Source organism: Ranitomeya imitator, chromosome 1 (genome assembly GCF_032444005.1).
Source record: "Ranitomeya imitator isolate aRanImi1 chromosome 1, aRanImi1.pri, whole genome shotgun sequence".
Classification (NCBI taxonomy): Eukaryota; Metazoa; Chordata; class Amphibia; order Anura; family Dendrobatidae; genus Ranitomeya; species Ranitomeya imitator.
The window spans coordinates 768,652,988-768,677,791 of NC_091282.1; the positions used below are offsets into that span (position 1 = coordinate 768,652,988).

The 24,804-nt window shown below is 52.8% G+C and overlaps 3 protein-coding genes across 6 annotated transcripts in view; 1 reads left to right on the plus strand and 2 right to left on the minus strand.

Moving 5' to 3' along the window:
• Positions 1-3,845: 3,845 nt before the first annotated feature.
• ISCA2 (iron-sulfur cluster assembly 2) lies at positions 3,846-9,202 on the minus strand. The gene is made up of 4 exons (XM_069735735.1): positions 9,088-9,202; positions 8,460-8,559; positions 8,146-8,261; positions 3,846-4,100 (listed from the first exon to the last, which is right to left on the minus strand). Exons 1-4 carry the CDS (start codon positions 9,135-9,137, stop codon positions 3,926-3,928), a joined length of 441 nt encoding a protein of 146 aa, XP_069591836.1. The 5' UTR covers positions 9,138-9,202; the 3' UTR covers positions 3,846-3,925.
• Positions 9,142-14,855, plus strand: NPC2 (NPC intracellular cholesterol transporter 2). Of its 4 annotated transcripts, none has more exons than XM_069735733.1 (5): positions 9,142-9,262; positions 13,997-14,086; positions 14,162-14,269; positions 14,353-14,525; positions 14,605-14,855. In XM_069735733.1, the coding sequence occupies exons 2-5, from the start codon at positions 14,002-14,004 to the stop codon at positions 14,692-14,694; spliced, it is 456 nt and encodes a 151-aa protein (XP_069591834.1). In that variant the 5' UTR covers positions 9,142-9,262; positions 13,997-14,001; the 3' UTR covers positions 14,695-14,855. The 4 variants fall into 4 exon arrangements, with proteins under 4 accessions (XP_069591834.1, XP_069591832.1, XP_069591833.1 ...); XM_069735731.1 differs by having other exon boundaries at positions 9,158-9,262; positions 13,994-14,086; XM_069735732.1 differs by having other exon boundaries at positions 9,238-9,308.
• Positions 14,778-24,804, minus strand: part of AREL1 (apoptosis resistant E3 ubiquitin protein ligase 1) — a 37,075-nt gene continuing 27,048 nt past the window's right edge. The window contains exons 18-19 of the mRNA XM_069735729.1: positions 20,541-20,716; positions 14,778-15,380 (exon numbers count right to left, since the gene is read on the minus strand). Coding sequence (XP_069591830.1) covers positions 15,278-15,380; positions 20,541-20,716 — 279 coding nt within the window. The 3' untranslated portion in view covers positions 14,778-15,277. The remainder of the gene's footprint in view (positions 15,381-20,540; positions 20,717-24,804) is intronic.

Below are 24,804 nucleotides of genomic sequence, written 5' to 3' on the forward strand. Positions count from 1 at the left end.
AACTCTTCTTTTTCTTCCACAGAAACATGATTATCCTTTAGAGCTAAATATCCTTAATTTAGTTGTGCACAGTACTGGAGCGGCCGTTCAGTCTGTTCCACCGGGTCTATCTGTCCCCCACTGGGACAACCCAAATTTCAACGCGGTACTCGGTGAAAGGAGGAGGGCGTCTCAGACTATCCCTCCGGATACCCCTGGACATATATATATATATATATCTCTATATATTCCTGAGTTACGTATCCTACCCAATCTTTGATCACCTCACCACACCTGATTCTAACAGTCATCAGGATTTCAGTGTATTTTGACTAGAAAGAGAATTACAATTACTGGTCAATCCGGGGTGTCCGTCCCTTATGAGGTACGGTTCGAGCACTGGGCCTCCAACGGAACTACACCTCTATATGATTCCACCTAAAAATCACCCCACCATCGGGGACAACCTCAGATCCTCTTTGCAGCAACAAACACAGGAAAACTACACCAAATGGTCAGTCTGAACAGTATAACTGCCAATTTACCGTGGTTGTTGTGGGGGATGATCAGTCCCAATTTTCCAGTGCCTGTGTCCGTTCCGAGGGTCCTTTGTCTTGTTGTCCTCCAGGGGGCAGAGGTGTCCCTATTTGGGGCCCCACATTCGGGCGCCAAGCTGTTGAGGGAGGATCTGGAGTGACCCTTCATGGTTGATTTTCACATTGATCCACAGAGCGTTGCCGGCAACTGAAAATGACCAGACGGAGACGTGTATCTCTGTTTGGGAGGACTGAGCAGATCTCTGACCCCCTGTTTATTGTGTCGCCCTTTTCATAATCTTAGAAGTTATACTTCAACCAATCAACATAAGAACACGCTCACAGTTCTTAACCTATAAGAATGCAGCAACAGCCTGTACATCAAGGTCTCGTAGAACAATACACCTTCAGTCTCATGTCTTGTTCAGGTTGAAACAATCAAGGTCTCATAACAACTATGAACTTTTACCTAGTAACAGTAGGTTACTACAGTAACCTAGTAACAGTATCTCAAAACAGCAAGATGAAGTTGAAAAGCACAAAATTAAGCCTGCTTTAATTTTTCTTAGTTTAACCCTTCACACCCCCATATCTCCTGTGATCAGATGTCATTATAGTTCACTCCATATCTCCTGTGTGACCGGTTGTCATTATAATCCCCCCATATGTCCTGTGTGACCGGTTGCCATTATAGTCCCACCCATATCTCCTGTGTGGCCGAATATCTTATGTGACCGGATATCATTATAGTGCCCCCCATATCTCCTGTTTGACCGGGTGTCATTGTAGTCCCCCCAATAGCTGTGTGACAGTGTCATTATAGTTCCCCCATATCTGCTGTGTGACGGAACGTTATTGTAGTCCCCCCCATATCTCTTGTGTGACAGGATGTCATTATAGTCCCCCCCATATCTCCTGTGTGACCACATATCATTATAGCCCCCCCCCCCCATATCTCCTGTGTGACTGGATGTCATTATAGTCCCCCCATGCCTCCTGTTTGACCGGATGTCATTATAATGTCCCCCATACCTCCTGTGTGACCGAATGTCATTATAGTCCCCCCCATACTTCCTGTTTGACCGGATATCATTATAACCCCCCAGATCTCCTGTGTGACTAGATGTCATTATAGTCCCCCCATACCTCCTGTTTGACCGGATGTCATTATAATGTCCCCCATACCTCCTGTGTGACCGGATGTCATTATAGCCCCCCCCATATCTCCTATGTGACCGAATATCATTATAGTCCCCTCATATCTCCTGTGTGATCGGATGTCATAATAGTCCCCCTCATAACCCCTGTGATCGGATATCATTATAGTGTCCCCCATACCTCCTGTGTGACCGGATGTCATTGTAGTCCCTCCATATGTCCTGTGTGACTGGATGTCATTGTAGTCCCCCCCCCATCTCCCGTGTGACCACATATCATTATAGTCCCATATCTCCTGTGACCTGATGTAATTATAGTGTCCCCCATACCTCCGGTGTGACCGGATGTCATTATAGTCCCCCCCATTTCTCCTATGTAACCGGATATCATTATAATCCCCTCATATCTCCTGTGTGACCGGATATCATTATAGTCCTCCTCATATCTCCTGTGTGACCAGATGTCATAATAGTCCCCCTCATATCTCCTGTGTGACCAGATGTCATTATAGTCCCCCCCCATATCTCCTATGTGAGCGGATTTCATTATAGCCCCCCCCCCCCCCCATATCTACTGTGTGACTGGATGCCATTATAGTCCCCCCCATATCTCCTGTGTGACCAGATGTCATTATAGTCCCCCCCATACCTCCTGTTTGACCGGATGTCATTATAGTTCCCCCCATACCTCCTGGCTAACTGGATGTCATTATGGTCCCCCTCCATATCACTTTTATGACCGGATGCCATTTATGACCGGATATCATTATAGTTAACTCCATATCTCCTGTGTGGCCGAATGTAATTATTGTCTCCCCCCCCCCATCTCCTGTGTGACCGGATGTCGTCATTGTTCCCCTCATATCTCCTGTGTGATCAGATGCCTAGTCCCCCATATCTCCTGTGTGACTGGATGTCATTGTAGTCTCCCCCATACTTCCTGTGTGACCGGATGTCATTTGTCATTATAGTCCCCCCCCCATATCTCCTGTGTGACTGGATGCCATTATAGTCGAACACCCCATATCTATATGATCGGATGTCATTACAGTCCTCCCCATATCTCCTGTGTGACCGGATGTTATTATAGTCCCCCCATATCTCCTGTGTGATCGGATGTCATTATAGTCCCCCCATATCTCCTGAGTGCCCAGATGTCATTATAGTCCCCCCCCCAATATCTCCTGTGTGACCGGATGTCATTGTAGTCCCTCCATATGTCCTGTGACTGGATGTCATTGTAGTCCCCCCCCCATCTCCCGTGTGACCACATATCATTATAGTCCCATATCTCCTGTGACCTGATGTAATTATAGTGTCCCCCATACCTCCGGTGTGACCGGATGTCATTATAGTCCCCCCCATTTCTCCTATGTAACCGGATATCATTATAATCCCCTCATATCTCCTGTGTGACCGGATATCATTATAGTCCTCCTCATATCTCCTGTGTGACCGGATGTCATAATAGTCCCCCTCATATCTCCTGTGTGACCAGATGTCATTATGGTCCCCCCCTATATCTCCTATGTGAGCGGATTTCATTATAGCCCCCCCCCCCATATCTACTGTGTGACTGGATGCCATTATAGTCCCCCCCCATATCTCCTGTGTGACCAGGTGTCATTATAGTCCCCCCCATACCTCCTGTTTGACCGGATGTCATTATAGTTCCCCCCATACCTCCTGGGTGACCGGATGTCATTATGGTCCCCCTCCATATCACTTTTATGACCGGATGCCATTTATGACCGGATATCATTATAGTTAACTCCATATCTCCTGTGTGGCCGAATGTAATTATTGTCGCCAAACCCCCCCCGTGTGACCGGATGTCGTCATTGTTCCCCTCATATCTCCTGTGTGATCAGATGTCTAGTCCCCCATACTTCCTGTGTGACTGGATGTCATTGTAGTCTCCCCCATACTTCCTGTGTGACCGGATGTCATTTGTCATTATAGTCCCCCCCCATGTCTCCTGTGTGACTGGATGCCATTATAGTCGAACACCCCATATCTATATGATCGGATGTCATTACAGTCCTCCCCATATCTCCTGTGTGACCGGATGTCATTATAGTCCCCCCATATCTCCTGAGTGCCCAGATGTCATTATAGTCCCCCCCCCAATATCTCCTGTGTGACCGGAGAGGATTACATAGAGCTGGACTCATTGTAGTTATCACACAGATTTATTTACAGAGCAGTGTAAGGGGGATTCGCTACGTGGATGGAGAGGTATAGTACACGTCATCACAACTTAAGGGAGAAAGAGGTTCCGCAGGAGCAGCCATGCGCAGCCTGAGGGTTGTGCGTAAGCTGGAAGGAACTTCTGATCAACTCCTCGCAATATTCGATGGTGCTTCCTCGAATCAGTTGCAGACTGTGCACATCAACCACCACGTGCGCCCCGTCCTCCCCAAACATCCTGCGGGTGAGAGAGAGACAGCGTGAACCCAACTCCACCTGTGATTCTTTGGAAGTCTCCACATCTACTGAATCATCCAAAATATCTGCAACTGAAGTCACCGAACGATCCTTACAGTGCCGCCCCACAGAGATCCGCACGCTGCCAACCAGCAGTGATTCACACAATTCTACTCAACAGAGATCAATGCACTGTCGCTTCACAGAGATCCAGGCGCTATGATTCTTCTACATGACTAAAAACAAGGATTGTAAAGGGTGTGTAGACTTTTTATATCTACTGTATTTTATGATCATCCCGGCTTCTTCTTTACTTACTCCTCATCAACTCTCCCTTCTTCACACGTCATGTTTCCCCTCCTGCCACTCTCCCCGATTGTCCCCTATACTGCTTCATTCTCTCAACTCCACTCCATTCCTCCCACCTCTGCTCAGCCTCTCCTTCTCCCTTCATTGGCTTGTGGCCCTCTCATTGTCTTCAGCACCCACTCCCATTTGTTCTCTCAAGCTCGACCTCTCTCCCCCCCCCCTGCTTATCCTATTTACCCCCTCCGCTCGTCCTCTCTCCCCCCACGCTCATCCTATTTACCACCTCAACTCGTCCTCTTCCTCCCATTTTCTCCCCACCTCCACTCATCCTATATACCCCCTCCGCTTGTCCTCTCTTCCTGTTCCCCCCTCTGCTCAACCTATTTACCCCATCCGCTCATCCTCTCTCCCTATTCCCCCACCGCTCATCCTCTCCCTATTCCCCCCTCCGCTCGTCCTCTCTCCCCCCTCCGCTCGTCCTCTCCCCCCTCCGCTCGTCCTCTCTCCCCCCTCCCCTCGTCCTCTCTCCCCCTTCCACTCGTCCTCTCTCCCCCTTCCGCTCATCCTCTCTCCCCCCTCCGCTCGTCCTCTCCCCCCCTCCCCTCGTCCTCTCTCCCCCCTCCGCTCGTCCTCTCTCCCCCCTCCGCTCATCCTCTCTCCTCCCTCCGCTCGTCCTCTCCCCCCCCTCCGCTCATCCTCTCTTCCTGTTCCCCCCTCTGCTCAACCTATTTACCCCATCCGCTCATCCTCTCTCCCTATTCCCCCACCGCTCATCCTCTCCCTATTCCCCCCTCCGCTCGTCCTCTCTCCCCCCTCCGCTCGTCCTCTCTCCCCCCTCCGCTCGTCCTCTCCCCCCTCCGCTCGTCCTCTCTCCCCCCTCCGCTCGTCCTCTCTCCCCCCTCCGCTCGTCCTCTCCCCCCTCCGCTCGTCCTCTCTTCCTGTTCCCCCCTCTGCTCAACCTATATACCCCATCCGCTCATCCTCTCTCCCTATTCCCCCACCGCTCATCCTCTCCCTATTCCCCCCTCCGCTCGTCCTCTCTCCCCCCTCCGCTCGTCCTCTCCCCCCTCTGCTCGTCCTCTCTCCCCCCTCCCCTCGTCCTCTCTCCCCCTTCCACTCGTCCTCTCTCCCCCTTCCGCTCATCCTCTCTCCCCCCTCCGCTCGTCCTCTCCCCCCCTCCGCTCGTCCTCTCTCCCCCCTCCGCTCGTCCTCTCTCCCCCCTCCGCTCATCCTCTCTCCTCCCTCCGCTCGTCCTCTCTCCCCCCTCCACTCGTCCTCTCTCCCCCCCCTCCGCTCATCCTCTCTTCCTGTTCCCCCCTCTGCTCAACCTATTTACCCCATCCGCTCATCCTCTCTCCCTATTCCCCCCTCCGCTCGTCCTCTCTCCCCCCTCCGCTTGTCCTCTCCCCCCTCTGCTCGTCCTCTCTCCCCCCTCCCCTCGTCCTCTCTCCCCCTTCCGCTCGTCCTCTCTCCCCCCTCCGCTCGTCCTCTCTCCCCCCCTCCGCTCGTCCTCTCTCCCCCCCTCCGCTCGTCCTCTCCCCCCCTCCGCTCGTCCTCTCCCCCCCTCCGCTCGTCCTCTCTCCCCCCTCCGCTCGTCCTCTCTCCCCCCTCCGCTCGTCCTCTCCCCCCCTCCGCTCGTCCTCTCCCCCCCTCCGCTCGTCCTCTCTCCTCCCTCCGCTCGTCCTCTCTCCCCCCTCCGCTCGTCCTCTCTCCCCCCTCCGCTCGTCCTCTCTCCCCCCTCCGCTCATCCTCTCTTCCTGTTCCCCCCTCTGCTCAACCTATTTACCCCATCCGCTCATCCTCTCTCCCTATTCCCCCACCGCTCATCCTCTCCCTATTCCCCCCTCCGCTCGTCCTCTCTCCCCCCTCCGCTCGTCCTCTCCCCCCTCCCCTCGTCCTCTCTCCCCCTTCCGCTCGTCCTCTCTCCCCCCCTCCGCTCGTCCTCTCTCCCCCCTCCGCTCGTCCTCTCCCCCCCTCCGCTCGTCCTCTCTCCCCCCTCCCCTCGTCCTCTCTCCCCCTTCCGCTCGTCCTCTCTCCCCCCTCCGCTCGTCCTCTCTCCCCCCTCCGCTCGTCCTCTCTCCCCCCTCCCCTCGTCCTCTCTCCCCCTTCCGCTCGTCCTCTCTCCCCCCCTCCGCTCGTCCTCTCTCCCCCCCTCCGCTCGTCCTCTCTCCCCCCCTCCGCTCGTCCTCTCCCCCCCTCCGCTCGTCCTCTCCCCCCCTCCGCTCGTCCTCTCTCCCCCCTCCGCTCGTCCTCTCTCCCCCCTCCGCTCATCCTCTCTCCCCCCCTCCGCTCGTCCTCTCTCCCCCCTCCGCTCGTCCTCTCCCCCCCTCCGCTCGTCCTCTCTCCCCCCCTCCGCTCGTCCTCTCTCCCCCCTCCGCTCGTCCTCTCTCCTCCCTCCGCTCGTCCTCTCTCCCCCCTCCGCTCGTCCTCTCTCCCCCCCTCCGCTCATCCTCTCTTCCTGTTCCCCCCTCTGCTCAACCTATTTACCCCATCCGCTCATCCTCTCTCCCTATTCCCCCACCGCTCATCCTCTCCCTATTCCCCCCTCCGCTCGTCCTCTCTCCCCCCTCCGCTCGTCCTCTCTCCCCCCTCCCCTCGTCCTCTCTCCCCCTTCCGCTCGTCCTCTCTCCCCCCCTCCGCTCGTCCTCTCTCCCCCCCTCCGCTCGTCCTCTCTCCCCCCCTCCGCTCGTCCTCTCCCCCCCTCCGCTCGTCCTCTCCCCCCCTCCGCTCGTCCTCTCTCCCCCCTCCGCTCGTCCTCTCTCCCCCCTCCGCTCGTCCTCTCCCCCCCTCCGCTCGTCCTCTCCCCCCCTCCGCTCGTCCTCTCTCCTCCCTCCGCTCGTCCTCTCTCCCCCCTCCGCTCGTCCTCTCTCCCCCCTCCGCTCGTCCTCTCTCCCCCCTCCGCTCATCCTCTCTTCCTGTTCCCCCCTCTGCTCAACCTATTTACCCCATCCGCTCATCCTCTCTCCCTATTCCCCCACCGCTCATCCTCTCCCTATTCCCCCCTCCGCTCGTCCTCTCTCCCCCCTCCGCTCGTCCTCTCCCCCCTCCCCTCGTCCTCTCTCCCCCTTCCGCTCGTCCTCTCTCCCCCCCTCCGCTCGTCCTCTCTCCCCCCTCCGCTCGTCCTCTCCCCCCCTCCGCTCGTCCTCTCTCCCCCCCTCCGCTCGTCCTCTCTCCCCCCTCCGCTCGTCCTCTCTCCTCCCTCCGCTCGTCCTCTCTCCCCCCTCCGCTCGTCCTCTCTCCCCCCTCCGCTCGTCCTCTCTCCCCCCTCCGCTCGTCCTCTCTCCCCCCTCCGCTCGTCCTCTCTCCCCCCTCCCCTCGTCCTCTCTCCCCCCCTCCGCTCGTTTTCTCTCCCCCCCTCCGCTCGTCCTCTCCCCCCTCCGCTCGTTTTCTCTCCCCCCCTCCGCTCGTCCTCTCCACCCCTCCGCTCGTCCTCTCCCCCCTCCGCTCGTCCTCTCTCCCCCCCTCCGCTCATCCTCTCTCCTCCCTCCGCTCGTCCTCTCTCCCCCCTCCGCTCGTCCTCTCTCCCCCCCCCTCCGCTCATCCTCTCTCCCCCTCCGCTCGTCCTCTCTTCCCCCCTCCGCTCATCCTCTCTCCTCCCTCCGCTTATCTTCTCTCCCCCCTCCGCTTGTCCTCTCTGCCCCCCTTTGTTGTGTTACCACATTGCCTCATGATTTTCACTTCTGCTTTTATGTCCTGATGCCTGTTCTGCATTTCACCATTTCTCAGTGGCCCCTCACCTGTCCTCGTCTGTCACACATGTGTCCAGAGAGAATTTGTACTGAAATCCCGAGCAGCCGCCGCTGTCCACCTGAAGCCTCAGGAACTCGGGGCCACTGATCACTTGCCGCAGTCTCTGCAATACAGATGTGACGCCACGTCACTACACACGATGTCACCTGCCTTATACGGCGAGATATATAGAACAGCTGTCACTAGGGGATGGCGCCATTCACACCTGGGTTTCATTTGGGGGTGCTCATAGTAGCAGTGACCTCCTATAAAGTGTGAACAGGCGCCAACCTCCATGAGCTACAGGTGGGACAGCTCTTACTCGCACACAGCTCTCCGCCAGGTAGACGTCTCCATCCGCTGCCGCGTCAGATGCACACCGCACAGGCCGGCTGAATGCTGCCCACAAGGAAAGGAGGCTCCTGCAGAAGACAACGGGCCAATTAGAGCAAACCCCCAGCTGTGGCCCCGAGGACAACATGGCACTGAATAGTAATGAGGAACAGGAGCTCGCCCAGAATGTTCCCCCATACACAAGTGGCCAATGGGGGAAGGGGCTAGGCTGCTACCTCTGTCCGGACACTACGAGACCCCTCTATCCTCTACCTTCCCCAAAAGACCCCCTCCTCCTTACAAGACCACTCCATCCTCCTCAGTCTTCCCTTCCTCCTGTACCCCAGCTCCTCCGGGCTATCGTGGTGGTCGGGGACCTGGGCTCCACTGTGCAACCGAGAGCAAAGGGGGAGGTTTAGGCCTCGGTGCGGGTCAGTTGGTCGCGGGTTAGTGTCGCATTGCTGACTACTTGTTCTGTCTGCACCGGACTAGTGGGTACTGCCGCTCTTGTCTCCGCATATCACACATAAGTAACGAGGTGAGAGGACGCAACGGTTGGTGACACGGAGGGAGGTGGAGTACAGGGACTCCAGGGAGGAGCCCCGGGCACCGCTCACCTCCGCCGCGGCCTCAGCAGCACCGAACACAGGGCACGAGCTGCCGCCATAGCACTCCAGACACGCCCCCGGGCGTCCGCCACTCTGATTGGAGAACTAATAATATCACCTGACGTCACCTTGGCAATGCGGAAGGGCGGACCAGTCACGAGAAGTCACAAGACCCCTAGCTGAGGTGAGATACGGAGGATCGGCCGGACGGGTCTGCTGGGGAGAAAGAGGTGACGGAGAGGTCTGCTGGGATAGAGAGAGGGGACGGAGAGGTCTGCTGGGATAGAGAGAGGGGACGGAGAGGTCTGCTGGGGGAGAGAGAGGGGACGGATGGAGAGGTCTGCTGGGATAGAGAGAGGGGACGGAGAGGTCTGCTGGGGGAGAGAGAGGGGACGGAGAGGTCTGCTGGGATAGAGAGAGGGGACGGAGAGGTCTGCTGGGATAGAGAGAGGGGACAGAGGTCTGCTGGGATAGAGAGAGGGGACAGAGGTCTGCTGGGATAGAGAGAGGGGACAGAGGTCTGCTGGGAGAGAGAGAGGGGACAGTGAGGTCTGCTGGGATAGAGAGAGGGGACGGAGAGGTCTGCTGGGATAGAGAGAGGGGACGGAGAGGTCTGCTGGGATAGAGAGAGGGGACAGAGGTCTGCTGGGATAGAGAGAGGGGACGGAGAGGTCTGCTGGGATAGAGAGGGGACGGAGAGGTCTGCTGGGATAGAGAGAGGGGACGGAGAGGTCTGCTGGGATAGAGAGAGGGGACGGAGAGGTCTGCTGGGATAGAGGGGATGGAGAGGTCTGCTGGGAGAGAGAGAGGGGACGGAGAGGTCTGCTGGGAGAGAGAGAGGGGACGGAGAGGTCTGCTGGGATAGAGAGAGGGGACGGAGAGGTCTGCTGGGATAGAGAGGGGACGGAGAGGTCTGCTGGGGGAGAGAGGGGACGGAGAGGTCTGCTGGGGGAGAGAGAGGGGACGGAGAGGTCTGCTGGGAGAGAGAGAGGGGACGGAGAGGTCTGCTGGGAGAGAGAGGGGACGGAGAGGTCTGCTGGGAGAGAGAGGGGACGGAGAGGTCTGCTGGGGGAGAGAGGGGACGGAGAGGTCTGCTGGGGGAGAGAGAGGGGACGGAGAGGTCTGCTGGGGGAGAGAGAGGGGACGGAGAGGTCTGCTGGGATAGAGAGGGGACGGAGAGGTCTGCTGGGGGAGAGAGGGGACGGAGAGGTCTGCTGGGGGAGAGAGAGGGGACGGAGAGGTCTGCTGGGATAGAGAGGGGACGGAGAGGTCTGCTGGGGGAGAGAGGGGACGGAGAGGTCTGCTGGGGGAGAGAGAGGGGACGGAGAGGTCTGCTGGGATAGAGAGAGGGGACAGAGGTCTGCTGGGAGAGAGAGGGGACAGAGGTCTGCTGGGATAGAGAGAGGGGATGGAGAGGTCTGCTGGGATAGAGGGGATGGAGAGGTCTGCTGGGAGAGAGAGGGGACGGAGAGGTCTGCTGGGATAGAGAGAGGGGACGGAGAGGTCTGCTGGGATAGAGAGGACAGAGGTCTGCTGGGGGATGGACAGAGGGGACGGAGAGGTCTGCTGGGATAGAGAGAGGGGACGGAGAGGTCTGCTGGGGAGAGAGATGGGACGGAGAGGTCTGCTGGGGGAGAGAGGGGACGGAGAGGTCTGCTGGGGGAGAGAGGGGACGGAGAGGTCTGCTGGGGGATGGACAGAGGGGACGGAGAGGTCTGCTGGGGGAGACAGAGGGGACGGAGAGGTCTGCTGGGGGAGAGAGGGGACGGAGAGGTCTGCTGGGGGAGAGAGAGGGGACAGAGAGGTCTGCTGGGGGAGAGAGAGGGGACAGAGAGGTCTGCTGGGGGAGAGAGAGGGGACAGAGAGGTCTGCTGGGGGAGAGAGGGGACGCAGAGGTCTGCTGGGAGAGAGGGGACGGAGAGGTCTGCTGGGATAGAGAGAGGGGATGGAGAGGTCTGCTGGGATAGAGGGGATGGAGAGGTCTGCTGGGAGAGAGAGGGGACGGAGAGGTCTGCTGGGATAGAGAGGGGACGGAGAGGTCTGCTGGGATAGAGAGGACAGAGGTCTGCTGGGGGATGGACAGAGGGGACGGAGAGGTCTGCTGGGATAGAGAGAGGGGACGGAGAGGTCTGCTGGGGAGAGAGATGGGACGGAGAGGTCTGCTGGGGGAGAGAGGGGACGGAGAGGTCTGCTGGGGGAGAGAGGGGACGGAGAGGTCTGCTGGGGGAGAGGGGACGGAGAGGTCTGCTGGGGGAGAGAGAGGGGACAGAGGTCTGCTGGGGGAGAGAGGGGACGCAGAGGTCTGCTGGGAGAGAGGGGACGGAGAGGTCTGCTGGGAGAGAGGGGGCAGAGAGGTCTGCTGGGGGAGAGAGGGGACGCAGAGGTCTGCTGGGGGAGAGAGGGGACGGAGAGGTCTGCTGGGGGAGAGAGAGGGGACGGAGAGGTCTGCTGGGGGAGAGAGAGGGGACGGAGAGGTCTGCTGGGATAGAGAGAGGGGACAGAGGTCTGCTGGGAGAGAGAGGGGACAGAGGTCTGCTGGGATAGAGAGAGGGGATGGAGAGGTCTGCTGGGATAGAGGGGATGGAGAGGTCTGCTGGGAGAGAGAGGGGACGGAGAGGTCTGCTGGGATAGAGAGAGGGGACGGAGAGGTCTGCTGGGATAGAGAGGACAGAGGTCTGCTGGGGGATGGACAGAGGGGATGGAGAGGTCTGCTGGGATAGAGAGAGGGGACAGAGGTCTGCTGGGATAGAGAGAGGGGGCAGAGAGGTCTGCTGGGCGAGAGAGAGGGGGCAGAGAGGTCTGCTGGGGGAGAGAGAGGGGACGGAGAGGTCTGCTGGGGGAGAGAGAGGGGACGGAGAGGTCTGCTGGGGGAGAGGGGACGGAGAGGTCTGCTGGGGGAGAGAGGGGACGGAGAGGTCTGCTGGGGGAGAGAGAGGACGGAGAGGTCTGCTGGGGGAGAGGGGATGGAGAGGTCTGCTGGGGGAGAGAGAGGACGGAGAGGTCTGCTGGGGGAGAGGGGACGGAGAGGTCTGCTGGGGGAGAGAGAGGGGACGGAGAGGTCTGCTGGGGGAGAGAGAGGACGGAGAGGTCTGTGGGGGAGAGGGGACAGAGGTCTGCTGGGGGAGAGAGGACGGAGAGGTCTGCTGGGGAGAGAAGGGACGGAGGGGTCTGTTAGGGGGTGAGGGGGGATGGAGGGGTCTGCGGGGAGAGAGGGGGCAGGGGGTCTGTAGTTCGGGCAGCAGCAGTTTAAAGAACTTGGGCTGCATAAATAAGAGATACTGGGGACAGAGATGATGGGAGTGATACTCTCTGTATAAGGCCAGTGTCCCACTTGCAACTGCAATGCGAAAAACTCGCGCATCAATACCCGGCACTGTCGCCGGCGGTTCGGACCGGAGCGTTCAGCTACATAGAAATACAAGCAGCTGAACGCACCGGTCCTGAGTGCCGGCGGCTGTGTCGGGTATTGATGCGAGAGACTCGTGCGAGTTTCTCACATTGCCGTTGCAAGTGTGACTCAGGCTGCAGTTCGGGGCCTTTCCTTTCTATATAGTGATATGGAGACAAAGGAAGAAGGGCAAGCGTCCCCTCTGTGATCCTACATCAGGGTGAATGACTAGAGTGATAGGTGTCCTCTCTCCTGGGAGTGATGGACTTTATAGTCAACACCATGAAGAGCGTAGTGACCAATACGGGGGGCAAATGCACCACGTTTCTACTCTCACATCAGGGTCCTTCAGCCACGTGGACACTTTCATGTGCTATAGAAACACAACAGATGCAACAGCAGCTAAACTAAAAGTGCCCAGATTTTAGAGAAGGAAGCGATGACTGTCATGTGAAATAAATGTGAAAAGGATCCCCAAAAAATGCTAATTAGGGATTTAAATGCTTGTTATGTTCAAAGAATATTCCTGTGTACTCTTTAGATAAAATCTTGCAGCAAGTTTTTGTTGGTATCAGGGTTTTGTAATGCTCTCCGATTACACAGCAAAAAAAAAAAAAAACTGCTGACGGATTCCATTTGCAAGCTGAAAAGAATCTTCTGGTGATGAGAAACTAGACTACTTAAAGGGAACCTACCATCGGCTACGTGTGTCCTATCCCGTGGCTGTATCATCTCAATGCTGTGGGTGCCAGTTACTGAGCCGCGCACAGACGAGTACCCGGTGGCTTCTCCTTGCCTCCTGCCCTGGATTGACAGGTCTCTGCCTATACGTGCACCTTTTCCACTTGTCTGCAGCACGGCTCGGTCTTCTAATACTTTTCCAGTGAGAATTGTGTAATTGTAGCAGCTGATATGGAATCTAATAGCTGGTGTCTGTGGTGCCTGATATATGGAGGATTATTTCACCAGTCCAGGTTTGTCCAGCATTACATGGACTTGTCACACCAGGGATGTAAGGGGTAGCGTGACTCCTTGTGCAGGCTTACATGGACTTGTCACACCGCCCTCCAGATTTCTGCCAGTACTTGTTTGTATCAGTGGAATATCTGTTGTCCCTTGATGTAAGATTCTTCATCTTTTCAGTGTTCATTCAGGTATAGTTTTCAGACGGGGCTACATCAGCGGTTTCTGTCCATGGCGCTGGTGGCTCTTCATTACCTTTGCTTTGTCCACAGTTAAGATAATTTTTTGAATATGAGCTTTTTAATTCCTAAATATTAATGTTTAAGGATTATTTTTATTTTGTATTTCTTTCCATATGTAAATTAATCCATGCCGTCTTGGTGCCGTTTGAGTTTCTGTATTTTATTCCACATACCTGAAGGACCCTGATGTGACAATCGAAACACGTTGCAATAATCTGCAGTAGAGTTAGCTGTACTTCCCCGATAGCTGAGCATTTCTACATAGTCGGTAAGGAATGTGGGGCAGGAACGTTTCGCTTCACTCTGTGCTTCCTCTCGGCAGCAGGAATCATGTTGCTGGGTCGTCCGGCTGAGCTGCTGCTGCTGCTCTTCGTCCCTATTGTGTTCAATGAACCTCTTGTGTACAAAGACTGTGGTGAGTAAATGGGAGTGGGGGATGGGTTGCTCATGATATGGGTTCAGGATCTTACCTGGTATCTCCTTCCTGTAGGCTGCGATAAGGGGAAACTGATAAGTGTGGATGTGTCTCCATGTCCTAAGCAGCCATGTCCCCTGGTGAAGGGCAGTAGCTACAGTATTAATGTGACCTTCATAAGCGGTAAGTTCAGAATCTGTTTTCCCACTCTGCCCACCATATCCTTCACTTCTGTCAGCTGTTGATTGTTGGTCTGTTGTGCACAGATGAGGTGACCCCAAGCTGCAGCGCCATCGTCCATGGCATCATAGAAGGATTGCCCGTGCCATTCCCACTCCCAGAGTCAGATGGGTGTAAAAGTGGCATTGCCTGCCCTCTGCAGAATGGTGCCACCTACACGTATCTCACCAAGATGGACATCAAACCTATGTACCCCAAGGTAAGTAAGGGGTGCCAGGCGAGCAGAACACCCTCCCACACACACTCTGCAGGCACTCACCTGCCCTATTTATCTGCAGATGAAGTTGGTGGTGAAGTGGGAACTGCGTGACGCAGACTCCAAGAACCTGTTCTGCTGGCTGATCCCGGTGGAGATCACAGACGGCTGAGTCTCTGCCCCGCATCCCACCCGACCCTCTCTAACCCATGCTGCTGACTGCCATGCAGTTTTAACACAAACAAGAAATTGAAATGTCTTTCTAATTTTTTAATAAAACTTTATTTTCCTGTGTGATCCTACGAGTGCCACAATAAAGCGTTAGCTTCTTGAGCAAGTCTTGTGCCTCATTCATTAGATATGGAGGAGTGGCCCACAGTCGCTGGTGTCACGATCGGTAATAGATGAACCCAAAGAGAGATGGGACTGCTGGGGTAACCCCTCACAGTGGAGCAGAAGCCCACACACATTGGGTGCTGTTTTCAGATAATGACAGGTGAATAACTGCTGGGTCACACACCACCCCATCGCTGTACAGGACCTCAGCTATCTACTTCAGGACTGTTGTCACCATGCCAATATAATGAAAGCAGCTGCACGCAAGACCCAGACAGGAGGACCACCACTGCCCTCACCCAGCAGGGAGCCAGCCCCCAAGCCACTGCTCTGTCCTGATCGTTTCCAGGTGAGTGAACATTGGTTCCAGCTTCTCCTAAGCAGCCCGATGACTGAACTGTAGAAATTCACCGGCAACATCACACCATCCCGAAACCCTCGCAGCCCTCACTGATGGCGAGCTTCAGCAGCCGATGCATCTCCTCATAGGAGTCGTATGTGGGCAAACACAGCTGGTTAAAACTGCAAAGAGAAATCAGCATTATACAAGGGCCACCTGGACATTTGCATCGCCCAGCACGCATACTGACTCCAGTGTCTACATGTTGTACAAGGGCCAACATCAATGATTATAATGTTTTTGTGAAAAAGCCTATTTTGCCAAAGCAAAGAGAATTTTTTTGGGTGAGCCTGTGGCCACAAGTGACAAGAAGGCCAGTGTCTTCCAGAAGAGAAAAGGTCATACACCCAGGATACCTCAGAACAGGAGATTTGTGGATGTAATCAGCGCTGCCAAATAAGATGTAGAACCAGAAATATCCAAAATGAAAGATAATGGTTTTAATTAATGTGTTTCAAAATTCAGATGACTTCTTCCTTGGGACAAAACCACATGTGTCCTGAGGAAGTCATCTGAACTTCGAAACGCGTTAAATTAAAACTTTATCTTTCATTTTGGATATTTCTGGTTCTACATCTTTTTTAATTTAAATAGATTTTTATTAACAATATAAAAAAAAAAGGAGAACAACAGAATGCCATTTACATTGCATTATATCAGATACACATTTTCTTACTTTAATAAACCCCAACATTACCCCAACTACCCCCCTCCCCCATAAGACAGCTCAGTCTCAATCTCCACCCCACCGAGGCATTATCTGCCTCTTGTAATTTATCCTCTTCCAGGTCTTAGGAAACACGACGCCTATACTCCTCAATCCAAATCAAGCCAAGGAGACCATATTTTATTAAAGAGTTCTATTTTCCCCCTTTTACTGTACACCCCCTTTTCCAATTTTAGACCATGTTGAACATATTGGAGAAATTCCCTTCTCACAGGTGGTTCCGCGTTTATCCAGTTTCGTGCTATTACTTTCCTGGCCATGTAGAGTAGCCTAGCAATTGCAATCTTCCAAGTATTGTCAACTCCAATTTCTTCCACATATCCCAGCACACATACTATCGGGTCTCTAACAACTCTGCACTTATACGCTGCTTCAACTCGGCTCAAAACCACCACCCAAAAGGCAGCCAGTCTCGGACACGTCCACATCATGTGATATATTCCTGCCTTCTCACTCGCACACCTCGGACACCCAGAATTGGCACGCAATCCCGCTTTGTATAACACTTCCGGAGATTTATATACCCTATGCAAAATGTATAGCTGCGAGAGCCTATATGGTTCACTCAAGGATAGTCGCGGAACCCACTCCATCACCGATTCCCAGGTTTCATTTTCCATCGGCCCCACTTCTCTCTCCCACTTAGCTCTCGCCTTTATAGGGAAATCTAGCAGAAATGTGTGCATAAGGTCCTTATACAGAGTGGAAATAACTCCCCTTGTAGTACCCTCACCACACACATACTCCAACACTATATCATCTTGAACCCTGATATCAGCCTTCTTATTCTGAGCTCTAAAGGCATGTCTCATCTGCGCATACTGATATTCCCCTGTGGATCGCAAACCAAATTCTTCCTGCAATTGGGAAAAGGACTTCAGCTCCTGCTGCTGGATTATCTGGTGAACAAAGCAAATTCCCTTATTCTGCCATTCCATCAATCCTCCCAGGGCCTCAAAATCCTTTAAGTTGTGGTTAGACCATATCGGTGTGAATTTAGTCAACCCTGTAACCCCACGAATCTGCCTTAATCGATTCCATAATTTACGAATCAGGAACAGGGTTGGGTATATTTTCCCCAGCGCGCCCAATGAGCCATCCTCCAAACACCTGGCCATCGGTCGTCGGTCCGTCACCTCTTCCAATAGCTGTTGTACTGCACTGGATGACGCCCCTCGCGCCCAGCCCTTCAAATGCTGGCTCTGGGCCGCAAGGAAGTATATTTCCGGGTTGGGCAAAGCCAAACCACCATCTTCCTTGGGTCGTTGAAGCGTCTCCAAGCTAATACGTGGATATTGTCTACCCCATATCAAACTTCTAAAGAGGGCATTAATCTGCCTGAACTTCCCCCGAGGGATCCAAATTGGTGCGTTATGCAGAACATAAAGAATTTTGGGCATAAGGACCATTTTAATAAGGTTTACCCTACCGACGACCGATAGATGTAGCTTATTCCAGGCGTCTACCTTTGCCTTGAGTACCCCCATAACAGGAGTCAAATTTCTTTGCAGAAACTCCGCCACCGGCACCGAAATCCATATTCCAAGATATTTAAATTGGGAAACCACCTTCAGCCTCTCATCCCCAACATCCTCACTCACATTCTCTCCTACGTCATCCACTCTAAAAAGAACCGTCTTATCCCAATTAATTGTTAGTCCCGACACAGTACCAAATCTCTCAACAATTTCAACGGCCCCTCTTAGTGAATTGTCTGGATCCTCCAGGAACAGCAAAACATCATCCGCATATAACGCTATTTTTTCCTCTACTTTGCCATACCTAAACCCAGGGACCCCATCCGACTGCCGAATCTTAGCAGCAAGAGGTTCTACAGCCAACGCGAACAGGAGGGGTGAAAGCGGGCATCCCTGCCTAGTACCCCTAGCCAGCCCTATAGGACGAGATAGCTCCCCATTTACTCTAATTCTGGCGGATGGTAATGAGTACAACAGCTGTATCCAGGCCACAAACTGCGGGCCAAACCCCATACATTCCAGCACCTGCCAGAGGTACCCCCATTCGACGCTGTCAAACGCCTTGTGTGCATCTAGCGATACAATCACTCTTCGACCACAGTTATCAGACTCTACCTGCAAATTTACATATAACCTCCGCAAATTGATCGCCGTTGATCTATCCGGCATAAAGCCAGATTGGTCCGAATGCACCAGACTCGCAATAACACTAGAGAGGCGGAGAGCCAACACCTTGGCCAGAAGCTTGACATCAATTGTTAGTAAAGAAATTGGGCGGTACGACTCCGGTTTCCCCAAGTCCTTATCCTCCTTTGGAATGACCACTATTATGGCCTCTCTCATAGAGGCTGGCAAGCGCCCACAAGACCTAGCTTCTGGTTCTACATCTTACTCAGCAGCGCGGATTACATCCATAAATCTATTTTATTGTATCTTATACGGTCACTTGCTGACCCGTGGATCTGCTGCAGCAGATATCTCCATTAAGATCTATACGCCATGCTAATAGATCTATCAGGTTTGTATAATCTGACTATCAATTTTTTATCCATCGGATAAGACCCTATGTGCGCTGATCTCTCCTACAGTTTCCTCCTTACCCAGGATACCTCCAGACACATGGCAGGTACATGACATAATGGCAGGTTATTGATGTACGTGGTATTCTCACGCAGTCCTGGGACAGCAGCAACAAATCTACATGCAATCAATACGCCACAGCTTATGAACAATCTACAGTCTGTATTAGCTCCCATCTAATCCCTCTCCTGTCCAGATTCAGCTCTTGTCACATTATAGTAAGACATTGCAGAATACCCTGGATGACGCTGAACACAGAACAACCCGGCACAGATGATATAAAGCCAGACAAATATGCTTTCTGAAGGTGGCGGGCGTAAGTGGAGAAAATCCTATCCAGTGCTGCACCACCCTATATCTCATCTGTCTACCACCCTACCTGTCCTCTCCAGTGCTGCACAGCCCTAGATCTCCTCCTCATCTGTCTACCACCCGACCCGTCTACTCCACAGTGCTGAACTGCCCTACTTCTCCTCATCTATCTAGAACCCTACCTATCCGCAGTACTGCACTGCACTACATCTCATCTCTGTCTACCAACCTACCTGTCCACTCCAAAGTGCTGCCCAACCATACATCTCATATCTACAACCTTACCTATCCTTTCCACAGTGCTGCACCAACCTACATTTCATGTATCTAGCACCCTAGCCCTCTCCACAGTAGTACACCACCCTGCATCTCATCTCTTCTAACCTACCTGTCCTTATCACAGCACTGCAACTCCTCATCTATCTACCACCATACCCGTCCTCTCCACAGTGCTGCACCGCCCTGCATCTCTTCATCTCTTCTAACTTAAATGTCCTTACAACAGCACTGCACCACCCTGGATCTCCTCCTCATCTATCTACAACCTTACCTATCCTCTCCACAGTGCTGCACAACCCTACACCTTCTCATCTATTTACAACCCTACCTATCCTCTCCACGGTGAGCACCACCCTACATCTTCTCTTCTATCACCCTACCCATCCTCTCCCCACAGTGCTGCACCACCATGCATCTCCTCCTTATCTATCACCCTACCCATCCTCCTGCATCTCCTTATCTATCTACCACCCTACCCGCCCTCTCCACAGTGCTGCACCATCCTACATCTCCTCAGCTATCGACCACTCTACCCATGCTCTCCTTTCTGTAACTGATCTAAATCCGTCTCCAATACTTCTCTGGTGCTGTGCCAGTTTTCTGGAATACGCTACCTTGGACAATAAGATTAATACCTAGCCTCCAAATTTTTAAGCAAGCCCTAAAATCACATGTGATTAGACAGGTCTATCACCTTCACCATTCTAACTCTTCTCTGTTCTCTATTTCTAAATTTTCCTCAGACTCTGTCCTTTCCAACTCATCTGTGTCCACATCCTCCATGCACCCAATAGAACTTGGTGACTGCACTTAGACAGATCCTGGCTGGTGACGTATCATACAGCTGAAATGCTTTATTTATTAGAATGATGGCCGGGCCGTACAAAACAAGCCTGATACCCCTCATGTCCCCCTATTTCTTCATGGATGTAGATTACGAGTAACGGGACTTTCAGTACTCCTGTAATTAGTAAACTGTGTTCCTCTATAATGTCTGATATTATCTGTACTTGTCCCACTTATTGTACATCTATGTGGAATATGTTGCCACTATAGAAATGAAATTAGTATTATTATTAGCAGAGCAACGCCCCAAACAGGTAACAGCGGGATGACGGTGGCAGAACCTTGGCCAGGCGACCGAGGGGCGGTGGCAGCAGACTAACAGACAGGAGACCCAGGGGCAGGGGCAGCGGCAGCAGAGCCCTCGCTAGGCGACCGAGGGTGGTGGAAGCAGAGCCCAGGCGACCGAGGGGTGGTGGCAGCGGACCCCAGGCCATGCGACCAAGGGATGGAGGCAACAAAGCCCAAGCTAGGCAACCGAGGGTGACGGCAGCAGAGCCCAGGCAAGGCGATCGAGGGGCAACAGCTGAACAACTGAAAGCTCCCTGACATGTGGCATTTACCAGGTGTGTGCGGTGGGCAACGTGCCATGAGCAGGGGATCCAATGATCTGGAAGCTTGGACACAGAGAAGCGAATCCCCCGGGAGGCAGCTGAGAGCAGCCGGTTGTGAACTGCAGCAGACGAGCCAATTCCTCCTGAGTGAAGCTGTAGACGACAGCCCAGAACCAGCTCATGACCTAAAGGGGCCGACAAGATGACAAAGGTGAGAAGGACATTGGAAATACTGAGCACAGCAATACTGCTAAGGGCCTGGAGTGAGGTGAAGCATTCTGTACAGAGAGGAAAGGAGAGGTAAGAGGGGCAGTAAATACAGAGAGGAGAGGTAAGAACAGCATCGTATACAGAGAGGTGAGGTGAGAGGGGAATCATACGGAGAGGAGAGGTAATAGCGGCATCGTATACAGAGAGGAGAGGTAAGAGCAGCATCGTATACAGAGAGGAGAGGTAAGAGCAGCATCGTATACAGAGAGGTGAGGTAAGAGCGGCATTGTATACAGAGAGGAGAGGCATCATATATGGAGATGAGAAGTAAGAGCGGCATCATATACAAAAAGGAGAGGAGAGGTAAGAGCGGCATCATATACGGAGAGGAGAGGCAAGAGCAACATCGTATTCAGAGATGAGAGGTAAGAGCGACATCATATACGGAGAGGTAAGACCAGCATCATATACAGAGAGGAGAGGTAAGAGCAGCATCGTATACATAGAGGAGAGGTAAGAGCAGCATCGTATACATAGAGGAGAGGTAAGAGAGGCATCGTATACAGAGAGGAGAGCGGCATTATATACAGAGAGGAGAGAAGAGGTAAGAGCGACATCATATACAGAGAGGAGAGATAAGAGCAGCATCGTATACAGAGAGGAGAGGTAAGAGCAGCATCGTATACATAGAGGAGAGGAAAGAGCGGCATCATATACGGAGAGGAGAGGTAAGAGCAGCATCGTATACATAGAGGAGAGGAAAGAGGCATCGTATACAGAGAGGAGAGGTAAGAGCAGCATCGTATACATAGAGGAGAGGAAAGAGCGGCATCATATACGGAGAGGAGAGGTAAGAGCAGCATCGTATACATAGAGGAGAGGAAAGAGGCATCGTATACAGAGAGGAGAGGTAAGAGCAGCATCGTATACATAGAGGAGAGGAAAAAGCGGCATCATATACGGAGAGGAGAGGTAAGAGCGACATCATATACAGAGAGGAGAGGTAAGAGCAGCATCGTATACAGAGAGGAGAGGTAAGAGCAGCATCGTATACATAGAGGAGAGGAAAGAGCGGCATCATATACGGAGAGGAGAGGTAAGAGCGACATCATATACAGAGAGGAGAGGTAAGAGCAGCATCGTATACAGAGAGGAGAGGTAAGAGCAGCATCGTATACAGAGAGGTGAGGTAAGAGCGGCATTGTATACAGAGAGGAGAGGCATCATATATGGAGATGAGAAGTAAGAGCGGCATCATATACAAAAAGGAGAGGAGAGGTAAGAGCGGCATCATATACAGAGAGGAGAGGAGAGGCAAGAGCAACATCGTATTCAGAGATGAGAGGTAAGAGCGACATCATATACGGAGAGGTAAGACCAGCATCATATACAGAGAGGAGAGGTAAGAGCAGCATCGTATACATAGAGGAGAGGTAAGAGCAGCATCGTATACATAGAGGAGAGGTAAGAGAGGCATCGTATACAGAGAGGAGAGCGGCATTATATACAGAGAGGAGAGAAGAGGTAAGAGCGACATCATATACAGAGAGGAGAGATAAGAGCAGCATCGTATACAGAGAGGAGAGGTAAGAGCAGCATCGTATACATAGAGGAGAGGAAAGAGCGGCATCATATACGGAGAGGAGAGGTAAGAGCAGCATCGTATACATAGAGGAGAGGAAAGAGGCATCGTATACAGAGAGGAGAGGTAAGAGCAGCATCGTATACATAGAGGAGAGGAAAGAGCGGCATCATATACGGAGAGGAGAGGTAAGAGCGACATCATATACATAGAGGAGAGGAAAGAGCAGCATCGTATACAGAGAAGAGAGGTAAGAGCAGCATCGTATACATAGAGGAGAGGAAAGAGCCATTGTATACAGAGAGGAGAGCGGCATTATATACAGAGAGGAGAGAAGAGGTAAGAGCAACATCATATACAGAGAGGAGAGATAAGAGCAGCATCGTATACAGATAGGAGAGGTAAGAGCAGCATCGTATACATAGAGGAGAGGAAAGAGCGGCATCATATACGGAGAGGAGAGGTAAGAGCGACATCATATACGGAGAGGAGAGGTAAGAGCAGCATCATATACAGAAAAGAGAGGTAAGAGCAGCATCGTATACATAGAGGAGAGGAAAGAGAGGCATCGTATACAGAGAGGAGAGCGGCATTATATACAGAGAGGAGAGAAGAGGTAAGAGCGACATCATATACAGAGAGGAGAGATAAGAGCAGCATCGTATACATAGAGGAGAGGAAAGAGCAGCATCGTATACAGAGAGGAGAGGTAAGAGCAGCATCGTATACATAGAGAGGAAAGAGGCATCGTATACAGAGAGGAGAGCGGCATTATATACAGAGAGGAGAGAAGAGGTAAGAGCGACATCATATACAGAGAGGAGAGATAAGAGCGACATCATATACGGAGAGGAGAGGTAAGAGCGGCATCATATACAGAAAAGAGAGGTAACGCAAGAGCGGCATTATACACAATGAGGAGAGGTAAGAGTGGCCTTATCTAAGAGAAAAGTAATGTGGAGCGAATATTGTCAGCAATGATTGGGGAGCGGGGGGGGGCTTCTAATCATTATTTACGAAGGTTGAGAGATATTAGAAAGCACATTCAGGACAATGAATGAAGCTTCACCCCCTTCATTAGAGGAAGGCACAGAAGTCTGGACTGGAATAGAAGTGCTCCCATGTGCTAGCAGAACTACTTACTGGAGGAGCAGATCTCCCGTGTGTTAGCAGAACTACTTACTGGAGGAGCAGATCTCCCGTGTGTTAGCAGAACTACTTACTGGAGGAGCAGATCTCCCGTGTGTTAGCAGAACTACTTACTGGAGGAGCAGATCTCCCGTGTGTTATCAGAACTATGGACTCCCCCAGTCCCCCAGAAGATCTCCTGTGTGTTATCAGTACTATGGACTTGGGGAGCAGATCTCCTGTGTGTTATCAGTACTATGGACTGGGGGAGCAGATTTCCCGTGTGTTAGCAGAACTATGGACTGGGGGAGCAGATCTCCTGTGTGTTATCAGAACTATGGACTGGGGGAGCAGATCTCCTGTGTGTTATCAGAACTATGGACTGGGAGCAGATCTCCTGTGTGTTATCAGAACTATGGACTGGGGGAGCAGATCTCCTGTGTGTTATCAGAACTATGGACTGGGGGAGCAGATCTCCTGTGTGCTATCAGAACTATGGACTGGGGGAGCAGATCTCCTGTGTGCTATCAGAACTATGGACTGGGGGAGCAGATCTCCTGTGTGTTATCAGAACTATGGACTGGGGGAGCAGATCTCCTGTGTGTTATCAGAACTATGGACTGGGGGAGCAGATCTCCTGTGTGTTATCAGAACTATGGACTGGGGGAGCAGATCTCTCATGTGTTATCAGAACTATGGACTTGGGGACCAAATCTCCTGTTTGTTATCAAAACTATGGACTGGAGGCGCAGATCTCTCATGTGTTATCAGAACTATGGACTGGGGGAGCAGATCTCCTGTGTGTTATCAGAACTATGGACTGGGGGGAGCAGATCTCTCATGTGTTATCAGAACTATGGACTTGGGGACCAAATCTCCTGTTTGTTATCAGAACTATGGACTGGAGGAGCAGATCTCTCATGTGTTATCAGAACTATGGACTGGGGGAGCAGATCTCCTGTGTGTTATCAGAACTATGGACTGGGGGGGAGCAGATCTCGCATGTAATATCAGAACTATGGACTGTGGGAGAAGATCTCGCATGTAATATCAGAACTATGGACTGGGGGAGCAGATCTCGCATGTAATATCAGAACTATGGACTGGGGGGAGCAGATCTCGCATGTAATACCAGAACTATGGACTGGAGGAGCAGATCTCCTGTGTGTTATCAGAACTATGGACTGATTCACCATGTGTAAGAAGAGACCATGGCACTCACCATCCCACAAACAATGTCCTTTATTATGGATACATGTAAAACAGAGGCTGGTTAGAAGTGCAGGCCAGCCTGAAACAGCCATTGTCCGATGCGGTTTCCAAGTGAAAGCCTCCCTGCCTGTTTTACATGTA

Coding starts and splice junctions, on each gene's coding strand:
- ISCA2 (XM_069735735.1), bottom strand. CDS start 9,137: ATGGCGGCAGCTCGTGCCCTGTGTTCGGTGCTGCTGAGGCCGCGGCGG. Junction 8,560..9,087: donor CTGCTGAGGCCGCGGCGGAG/GTGAGCGGTGCC, acceptor TGTCTTCTGCAG/GAGCCTCCTTTCCTTGTGGG. Junction 4,101..8,145: donor TGTGTGACAGACGAGGACAG/GTGAGGGGCCAC, acceptor TCTCACCCGCAG/GATGTTTGGGGAGGACGGGG.
- NPC2 (XM_069735733.1), top strand. CDS start 14,002: ATGTTGCTGGGTCGTCCGGCTGAGCTGCTGCTGCTGCTCTTCGTCCCT. Junction 14,087..14,161: donor TCTTGTGTACAAAGACTGTG/GTGAGTAAATGG, acceptor TCCTTCCTGTAG/GCTGCGATAAGGGGAAACTG. Junction 14,270..14,352: donor TAATGTGACCTTCATAAGCG/GTAAGTTCAGAA, acceptor TGTTGTGCACAG/ATGAGGTGACCCCAAGCTGC.